We start from the raw sequence: 9,571 nt of genomic DNA, 5'->3' as shown, positions 1-9,571 counted from the left end.
AACCGCTGAGCCATCTCTCCAGCCCCTGATTAAACTTTATATTGACAACTGAAAGATAAGCACATAAGAAAGCCTGGTGCTCCCAGAGGGGCAAGCTCCAGTTCTGAGCTGTAGACTCTGGTTTCAGTTCATTCATTTAACTACCTATCATTCGTTCTCCAAGCATTTGGAGGATGGGGTACGTTGTTCCAGGACCTATGCTAGAAAATGCCCCCACCTTAGTTATGAAGGAGGTCCTGCCTTCCCACGGGTGGGGTGAGCACTGCCAGAGTGGCTTTGGTGAGTGGTTGGGGAATGAGTAGGTTAACCAACGGCATCAGGGAGGAAGGAAGCCAGAGGAGACGCCTGTCGGAAGAAGGGCAGCCCTGTTTCCCCACTGATTCTAAGATTTCGCCTGGCCTGAGGAAAGCACTGGGCCAGGCTGGGCCGGGTCGGGCGGCCTAGACATGGTCGTGTGCCTGCTGACTACTCATCCTCCACATTTAGAACAGTTTCCAGAAAGTGGTGGGAGGGAGTGGGTAGGACAGCTAAATATAGTTCTTGGGCCACTGAACTCTCTGGGAGGGTCTGTCACCTGTTGCGATCAGGCACTGCCATCTGGCCCTGAATCCCTGCCCTTGCACTGAGCCTGCTGCTTGCTTCTTGCTTGGACACAACTTGTCTCTGGACACAACTCCGATCACTCTGCTGTTAGGCCTGTTCCTGACTGATCCTCCTGGGAATCTTTTTTGGCCTAAGTTCTCCCTCCAGACCTGTGAGTCCTGCGGGCCTGGAGATATGGGGGAGGAGAGGGCTGGGTATTCGAGGGAGGTCAGTGGGAGGTCAATTGGGGAGGGTATTCTAGATAATACTGACTGAAGGCGCAGTCAGTGGCGAGGAGTGGGTAGATTGGGTAGTGTTTAAAAACCGGAGCTGATAACTGCTCAGTTGGGTCACATTTGTTTTTATCTGGGTTGAGAATGGTGATATACACTCACTTTGGCACAATACCACATCCTCTTTACCAGATGGCCAAAACCAGATTCTCTTCCGGGATGGGATGTGAGGTAGTTACAGGATGGGCCTCTGGCTGCGGGGGCAACAGACCCAGTGTAGGATTGAGCTGGAATTCTTGTCTTTGGATCTCTCTGAGGGGACTCCTCTTCCCAGGCTCATCATGTCGGCTGCGCCCGGCCTTCTGCGCCAGGAACTGTCCTGCCCGCTGTGCTTGCAGCTATTCGATGCACCAGTGACCGCTGAGTGTGGCCACAGTTTCTGCCGCGCCTGCCTGATCCGTGTGGCAGGGGAGCCTGCCGCCGACGGTACGGCTGCTTGTCCCTGTTGTCAGGCACCAACACGACCGCAGGCGCTAAGCACTAACCTCCAGTTGGCGCGCCTTGTGGAGGGTTTGGCTCAAGTGCCCCAAGGCCACTGCGAGGAACACCTGGATCCGCTGAGCATCTACTGCGAGCAGGACCGCACGCTCGTGTGTGGGGTGTGTGCCTCGCTGGGTTCGCACCGTGGCCACCGTCTTCTGCCTGCAGCCGAAGCCCACGCACGCCTCAAGGTGAAGGCCCGGTGGGATTGCTGAACTTGCATTATGAGCATCTGAGGATAGGCTCCAGGTTGCTAAGGAGAGTGGGTAGAGCTAGGCAGCCAGAAGAAGTAAGGGTGGTGGGGGTTGGGGTTCAAAGGCCGCCTGAGGCATCTGCAGAGCAAAGCCCCTAGGGACTGTCTGGGAGCTGCCTGCAGAATAGCTAGCTTGCTTGGCTGCAGTCCTCCTGCAAGCCTGAAAATGCCAGAGCCTGGTCTGACCAAACTGTGGTGTGTCTGGCATATTGGGACTGGTATCAACCCTCATACCCTTGGGTGTACTGGGTGGGCCTGCTAGACTGGTGTGTTTGCATGGTGGAGGATCTGGTAAGACTAGCAGACAGAAAGTTAAGGGAGTCACAGAGGCCGGCTGTCCAACTGCACTGAGGCATTCCAGAGGCCTATTCATTCCTGAAACTACTAAACTTGTGCAAGCCTGAAGTTTGCGAGGGGAATGGGAAGGGTGAGGCACTCCTGGCCAAAGCTCACCGTGGGAAAGTAGTGCCAGGATTCCAGCCTAGGCTGTTGTTATAGTTTGAACTAGAATACAGCCCTTACACAATCGTGTTATCCTGAAGTTGCACCAGGAAAAATGATCCAATTATCACTGAATGGATATACACCAAGTACACAGGCTCCTACAAATCATGTATATATCACAAGTCCTGTGCATGTGGATACTAGCAGATAGGGTCCAGCTGGCCCAGGAAGGTCTGTTAGTAAGTATCTATTAGGGTATGGAAAATCCCCTAGCACAGGGTGCAGAGGTGGGGAGCGGGGGAGGAAGTGGGGTCTGGAGGTAAGGAGTGGTCCTCCCAGCCCGGTGAAGCTGTTGCTATTGTCTTGCGTTGCCTCCTGGGCAAGTTGCTTCCTCAGCACCTGGTCTTTACTCTCCTTCAGCAGTGATTCCCAAAGGCTCCAGGGCCTCGCCTCACAGCCCTCCTTCCTGCCTTACTCAGTTCAGCTCAGTCCTGTCAGTCCTGGTTGTATGGAGCCCGTGGCTAGGAGACCCCCAGCCCAGTTCCTCTCTGCTCACCCCTGAACTCCAACCTTGCTCGTTTTTATCTGTGAAGAGAGACTAGAACCCGTGCAATAGAAGTGTATCAGGCGAGCCGGACGTGGTGGCGCATGCCTGTAATCCCAGCACTTGGGAGGCAGAGGCAGGCGGATCTCTGAGTTTGAGGCCAGCCTGGTCTACAGAGTGAGTTCCAGGACAAGCCAGGGCTACACAGAGAAACCCTGTCTCGAAAAAACCAAAAAAAAAAAAAAAAAAAAGAAGCGTATCAGGCTTCTGGAAACATAGGGGCAGCCGTGGAGCTGCAGTCTCAGGGATCTCATCAGCTTCGCCTTAAGCCTTAGGAGGTCTGAAGAAGGAGACCCTAGAGAGAGCTCGAGGGAGAAAGGGAACAGGAGGAGCTCCGGAGCCTGACCTGATGCCTGGAGCTTTGACAGGCTAGAGGGTTAGGTCAGGAACCCACTTACCAGACTCAGACTGGCTGAAGGAGTTCCTGGGTACTGGGGACCGGCTCATACTGCTTTTTGAAGCTGTGCTGCATCTTCCTGCACACTCATGTCCTGCAGCACGGTTGCTATGGGTTTGACACTGTAGACCTTGAAGTAGAAGGCAACCGGTTTGTTGGTGAGGTTGATGGCCTCCAGTGGCCCACGTTCCCCTTATCTCCCAGGATGTGTCGAAAGCCCTCGAGAGTAGAACCAGCCTCCAGCTTGATCTTCTAGGGCCAGTCAAGTTCCCCAATACCTTCTGATGGTGCCTGTTGGCTGTGGTGGATCAGCCCTGTGACCATGACTGACTGAACTCAGACTGTAGTCTGAGCCTCTGGCCACAGGCACCCCGAGCAACCAGGCTGGCCTCACTGGCAACAGATGGGGCTGCCTCAAGGGAGGACCTCTGAGGAAGAAACTGATCTGGCAGCTGGTTGGGAGTCCTTGGTTCAGCCCTGTGGTTTCCCTGGGCCAGTATTCCTCAGCAAACACCACCTTGTGTCTTCCCCTGCTTCCCAGGGGAGCAGGAGGTGCCATCTGATTGAAATGGGGGTGTTACTGCTCCCATTCTGCATAGGAGGAAAGGAAATTGCCCAAGCAATGGTGGTAAGAAGGCGGGGCGACCACAGCAGGAGCCCTTAGCTCTTTCCTGCTTGCACTCCAGGGATCCCACACCAGTTCACAGAAGGGTCAGCATTAGATTTTCTGTCCTCAGGGCCCATAGACTCGGAAAGGGGCTGGCTAGGGCACCAGGGTGACTGTGATTGAATTTTTAAGTAACGGGAAAACCTAGGAAGGGAAGGTTGTATTTCCTCTCCCCCTCTTCTTTCTCTTCCTCCTCACCTTCTTCTTCCCTCTCTTCTACCTTCCCCCTCCTCCCTGTTCCCTCTCTGCTTCTTCCTCCCCCTCATTTTCCATCCCTCTCTTCCTTCTTCTTCTCCTCTGAGACAAGGTATTAGGTACTATTATGTAGCTAAGGCTGGCCTCGAATTTGTGATCCTCCTGCCTCAGCCTCCCGAGGGCTGGGGCTGCAGACATGCACTATCGTGGCCAGCTTCCTTTCCTTTTTCGTTCATCCTTCACTCATTTTTGGAAGCCTGCTCTGTGCCACATTCTGTACTTTGCAGTCTGGTGGTGATCTTGTGTTTGTGATCCTTACAAGGACCTATACTGGGGTTAACTGCTTGCAGGTGAGGCTGGGGAAATTAAGGCCAGTGGGAAGTTAAAAAATAGAACATCGGGCTGGAGAGATGTTTGGAGAGATGGCTTAGCGGCTAAGAGCACTGACTGCTCTTCCAGAGGCTCTGAGTTCACAGTCATCTGTCATGGGATCTAATGCCCTCTTCTGGTGTGTATGAGGACAGCTACAGTCTATTCATATAAGTAAAATTTTTAAAAACGTAGAACATCACAGGCAAAGGAACTAGGATAAAGTATGGTCAGGCCCGGAGGTAAGTAAATGGATGGGGACCAGGTAGAGGGCTGGAGAAGGAGGTCACACCGAGGAGGAGAGTGCAGACGGCGGGAGGGCGGCATTCCTATCATCTCTTAATTTGTCCCATAGACACAGCTTCCACAGCAGAAGGCGCAGCTGCAGGAGGCGTGCATGCGCAAGGAGAAGAGTGTAGCAGTACTGGAGCATCAGTTGGTGGAGGTGGAGGTGAGGGGGCTGGGGGGAGGCAGAGCCCTAGGGCTGTAGGTCCAGGCTGAGGATCCCTAGGCAAGAATCTTCTCATCCCCACCTCAGGAGACAGTGCGTCAGTTCCGGGGAGCTGTCGGGGAGCAGCTGGGGAAGATGCGGATGTTCCTGGCTGCCCTGGAAAGTTCTTTGGACCGTGAAGCAGAAAGGGTTCGGGGTGATGCTGGGGTGGCCTTGCGGCGGGAGCTGTCAAGCCTGAACTCTTACCTAGAGCAACTGAGGCAGATGGAGAAGGTGCTGGAGGAGGTGGCCGACAAGCCACAGACAGAATTCCTTATGGTGAGCTCTGAAGGACCTCCCTTCCCTGCCTCTGGCCATGGCTGGGGCTCCAGAGGCCTCATCCCATTGTCACATGGGAACCCTGAAGCCTGTGACAGTGAGGGGACAAGCTAGGACTTCATACCAGGGTTGGGACTCTGAACTGTGGCTCAGATCAGATGGTGCGGGAGTGTCTCCATGGTACCACTCATGTCAAGATGTCATAGGTTTGTGTGTCTGTTGGGACAGTTTTCTAACTGGTGGATATATGTCTCCAGGATAAGGAAGGGCGGGCACCTGTCTCTCTTCACATGATAGTTAATCTCCAAGGGTGGCATTAAGTCCTGGGTTTCTTTTGGCCTTTCTCATGTTTCTGACCCCACTCTCATCATTAGAACTCCCCAGAGTCCTTCATTCCTGCTTTATCTCCATTCTCATTTTCTCTTTCTCCAGAAATACTGCCTGGTGACCAGCAGGTGAGCAACTGGCTCTTTCTTCCTCTGAGCTTGCTTGTCCCAGTCTTCCAGGGAAGCCCTCTGCTCGCACTGTGCTTTCCAGTCATTTCCCACGACCGTTTCTGGGCACTTCCAGGTTGAACGCAGACACAGACAGCCTAGGTCCTTACCTGGGACTGGTACTGGTGCCACGGCGCCTCAGATGTGAATAGGTCACAGGTATCATTTCAAGAATGTTGGGAGGGAAAGGGATGGCTGGAGGAAACTTCTCAGGAGAACGGCCATCGGAGCAGGAAGTACGGACAGGGACTGGGGAAATACCGCTGCAACGTGCAGGCTGACCTCAAACTCATGATGTGGGCAGGCCTGGAGCTAACGTTCCTCCTGTCTTAGCCTCTCACATGCTAGGACTGCTGGCACGCTCCACCATGCCTGACTCAAGCATTTTAAAGGGTCATTGATAGTCAGTGGTGTTGCACACACTCACGCTGCACAGCTGCTGCCTTCATCCATGTCCGGAGCTTTTCCATATTCCCAAGTGAGTTTAGGGCAAGGGTGTGATGTGGGGGAAGTCCTGAAAGCCCTCTCCAAGAATCTGAGTCCTCTAGTCTCTGGAGTAATTCTTCCTGCCCCTCAGCATCACCTCTCCACCTCCAGGCTGCAGCAGATCCTGTCAGAGTCACCACCACCAGCAAGGCTAGATATCCAGCTACCTGTCATCTCAGATGACTTCAAGTTCCAGGTGTGGAGGAAGATGTTCCGGGCGCTGATGCCAGGTACTGAGAAGGGTGGGTGGGTGGCTCTTGGTTTAAATATGGGGTTGGTGGGAGGCCCAAGACTCGGGGAAAGGCCTCCCAGCGCCACCTCAGAAAGCCAGGGAAGAAGATACTCTTTGCTTCTGGGGTCCTTCCTTGTAGCCTGGGGTTTACAATGGGTGAAGGACATGGAAAGCACCCAGTTTACCCCAGGAATCCCGCTGTGGCTGAATCTGTTGGCCTCAGAAAATATCACTTATTTGGTATCTCCAGTCCACTTGCTTCACTGTTCAGCTGAGCAAACGCTGTGAGTGTGGAGAGGGGGAGAGGAGTCTAAGGTCTTTTGAGAGAGGGAAGGTTCCACAGAGCTAGCCTGAGCATTGATTGTCTGTTTTGGCAGACTTGGAGGAACTGACTTTTGACCCCAGCTCTGCGCACCCGAGCCTGGTGGTGTCCCCCTGTGGTCGCCGAGTGGAGTGCTCGGAGCAGAAGGCGCCGCCAGCAGGAGAAGACGCGCGCCAGTTCGACAAGGCAGTAGCGGTGGTGGCGCAGCAGCTGCTGTCACAGGGCGAGCACTATTGGGAGGTGGAGGTGGGCGACAAGCCGCGCTGGGCCCTGGGAGTGATGGCGGCTGACGCTTCCCGCCGTGGCCGGCTGCACGCGGTACCGTCACAGGGACTGTGGCTGCTCGGCCTGCGCGATGGCAAGATCCTGGAGGCGCACGTGGAGGCCAAGGAGCCGCGGGCACTGCGCACCCCAGAGAGGCCGCCTGCGCGCATCGGCCTCTACCTAAGCTTCGCTGATGGCGTCCTGGCTTTCTATGATGCGAGCAACCCCGACGCACTTACACCGCTCTTTTCTTTCCACGAGCGTCTGCCCGGGCCGGTGTACCCCATCTTTGACGTGTGCTGGCACGACAAGGGCAAGAATGTTCAGCCCCTGCTGCTTGTGGGGCCCGACAGCGAGCAGGCCTGAGCACCTGCCGACTGGGAGGGAGGCCTGGTCCTGAAGGCAATGGGATCACTTAGCTCACCTTTGTTAGGAGGCCCGGATGGGTCGGGTGGGGCGGATTTCCAGGATTGGCTGGGGGTGGGAAGGGTGTTTGTCTTATAGAGTTCAGGGGAGTACACAGGTTGGGATGCACAGGGGACTGAAGTGAGGAATAGAAAGATTACTCAGGCCAGTGAGGAAATCTGAGTTTGGGCCAAGAGTTCCAGGAGGAAGCTGAGGTCTGAACCTGAGCTCTCCAAGAGGCTTCGGAAAGGATTTAGTGGAGGATCTTGGGAAGTCTGTGGAGCAATGGTCCCTTCAGCCCTGCAATCCACTCCTGAAAGCCCCCTCCTCTTCAAGGTTGCAGATTCCTCATACCCAATGGTTTTTTTGTTTGTGTTTTTTTTTTGTTTTGTTTTGTTTTGTTTGCTTTGATTTTTTCGGGACAGGGCTTCTCTGTATAGCCCTGGCTGTCCTGGAACTCACTCTGTAGACCAGGCTGGCCTTGAACTCAGAAATCTGCCTGCCCCTGCCTCCCAGTGTGCTGGGATTACAGGCGTGCACCACCACCGCCCGCCTCTGATGGGGTTTCCAACTGCCTTTTCAAAGCCTCCCAGCATCCAGGAGGCTGAGGCAGGGGGGTGGCAAGGTGAAAGCCACGGGGCTCTATTACAAACGACAGTGGCTGTGTTCTGATGTAGTGGGTGGGTGAGGGGAGGTTGTCAAAGAGGGCTTCTAGAAGCTGTAGAGATGACTCCATGTCAAGAGCACCTGCTGCTCTCCAGAATGTTGAGGTTCAGTTCTTAACAGCAACATTGTGGCTCATAACCCTCTAATCACAATCAATCTGATGGCCTCTTCCAGCCTCTGTGCACATTGTGGTACACAGATAGTTGTGCCGGCAAGACACTGACGCACGTTAAAAAATGGACGGATTCCCTCTCTATCTCTATTTCTGTCTCGAGCTTTGGAGACAAGGTCTTGCTATAGAGCTCAAGCTGGCATAGAATTCAATGTGTGCCCCAAGTTGACTTCAAATTTCTGGTTCTCCCCTTTGACCTCTGGAGTGTTGTGGTTACAGGTGCATGCTATCATGCCCAGCAAAGACAGTTGGTTGTGACAAGTTTCTAAGTGAAGCTGCTGGTCGCCTTGAGATCTCACTGAGAGCACACCCTGACTGTAGGCTATCAGCATGGACAAGAGGCTGTAAGTCTGATTATATTGCCTGATTCAACTAACACTTAGACCCGCCTGACCGAGAGAGTGGAGAGGGAAGGGAAGAGCTCAGTCTTTCCCGCTGCCTTAGTCAGGGTTTCTATTCCTGCACAATCATCAGGACCAAGAAGCAAGTTGGGGGAGGAAAGGGTTTATTGAGCTTACACTTCCATGTTGCAGTTCATCACTAAAGGAAGTCAGGACTGGAACTCAAGCAGGTCAGGAAGCAGGAGCTGATGCAGAGGCCGTGGAGGGATGTTCCTTACTGGCTTGCTTCCATTGGCTTGCTCAGCCTGCTTTCTTATAGAACCCAAGACTACCAGTCCAGGAATGGCACCACCCACAAGGGGCCCTCACCACTTGATCACTAATTAAGAAAATGCCCCACAGCTGGATCTCATGGAGGCATTTCCTCACCTGAAGCTCCTTTCTCTGTGATAACTCCAGCCTATGTCAAGTTGACACACAACGCCAGCTGGTCGACCCATTGCTTCTAGAATATGTTTTTGTTTTGACATTGAGGAAATCCTCCATGTTTCTCACCAAGAGAAAGCTCAACACTGTCTTTTTGTGGGCCATGCTGCTGGAGGCAAATAAGGCTTTCTGTGGGCTTCCAAACTGCCTCTTCCTGTCTTCCTTGGAACCTTGCTCTGTAACCCAGACTGGTCTTGAACTCAGAGATCTGCCTGTCTCTGCCTCCAGAGAACTGGAATTAAAGAAGTGTGCTACTACCACTGGTCTACTTTCTTAGATTAAACAAAAATTATTGTTTTTAAGTGTGTGTGTGTGTGTGTGTGTGTAGGCACTCCCATGCATTTGTGGAGGATAGAAGTTAATGTTGAAGGTCTTCTTTGATTCTTCTCCACTTTATGTACTGAGGCAGGGTCTCTTGCTGAACTCAAAGTCAGAGCTTCCCAATTTGGCTAGTCTAGCTGGCCAGTTTACTTCCGGATCCTCTGTCTCTCCTCCAGACTGCTGAATTAGAGCAGGCTACCGTGGCCAGCTGGCATTTCTGTGGGTTCTGTAGATCTGAGTCTGTTCCTCATGCTTGCCTCTGAGCCTCTCCTCAGTCCCCTTGTTTCTTTTATCACACAACCTGTTCTTCTTTTTCTTTCTTTCTTTTT

General features: G+C 53.4%; 1 protein-coding gene across 2 annotated transcripts; it reads left to right on the top strand.

The window, feature by feature from the left end:
- Positions 1–407: 407 nt before the first annotated feature.
- On the top strand, positions 408–9,166 carry Trim72 (tripartite motif containing 72). 2 transcript variants are annotated; one of them, XM_052197725.1, is made up of 7 exons: positions 408–754; positions 1,150–1,546; positions 4,640–4,735; positions 4,823–5,053; positions 5,486–5,508; positions 6,145–6,263; positions 6,643–9,166. In XM_052197725.1, exons 2-7 carry the CDS (start codon positions 1,157–1,159, stop codon positions 7,215–7,217), a joined length of 1,434 nt encoding a protein of 477 aa, XP_052053685.1. In that variant the 5' UTR covers positions 408–754; positions 1,150–1,156; the 3' UTR covers positions 7,218–9,166. The 2 variants fall into 2 exon arrangements, with proteins under 2 accessions (XP_052053685.1, XP_052053678.1); XM_052197718.1 differs by lacking the exon at positions 408–754 and having other exon boundaries at positions 1,048–1,546.
- The last annotated feature ends 405 nt before the right edge of the window (positions 9,167–9,571 follow it).

This window comes from Apodemus sylvaticus, chromosome 1 (assembly GCF_947179515.1).
Source record: "Apodemus sylvaticus chromosome 1, mApoSyl1.1, whole genome shotgun sequence".
NCBI classification, from domain to species: domain Eukaryota; kingdom Metazoa; phylum Chordata; class Mammalia; order Rodentia; family Muridae; genus Apodemus; species Apodemus sylvaticus.
Note: the sequence above shows the minus strand (reverse complement) of the source record. Positions and strands in the feature narration are given on the sequence as shown.

Excerpts from the sequence above, each read along its gene's own strand:
- Trim72 (XM_052197718.1), top strand. The coding sequence starts at position 1,058 with ATGGGCCTCTGGCTGCGGGGGCAACAGACCCAGTGTAGGATTGAGCTG. Across the intron at positions 4,736-4,822 it reads ATCAGTTGGTGGAGGTGGAG|GAGACAGTGCGTCAGTTCCG; the intron begins GTGAGGGGGCTG and ends TCCCCACCTCAG. Across the intron at positions 5,509-6,144 it reads TACTGCCTGGTGACCAGCAG|GCTGCAGCAGATCCTGTCAG; the intron begins GTGAGCAACTGG and ends CTCCACCTCCAG.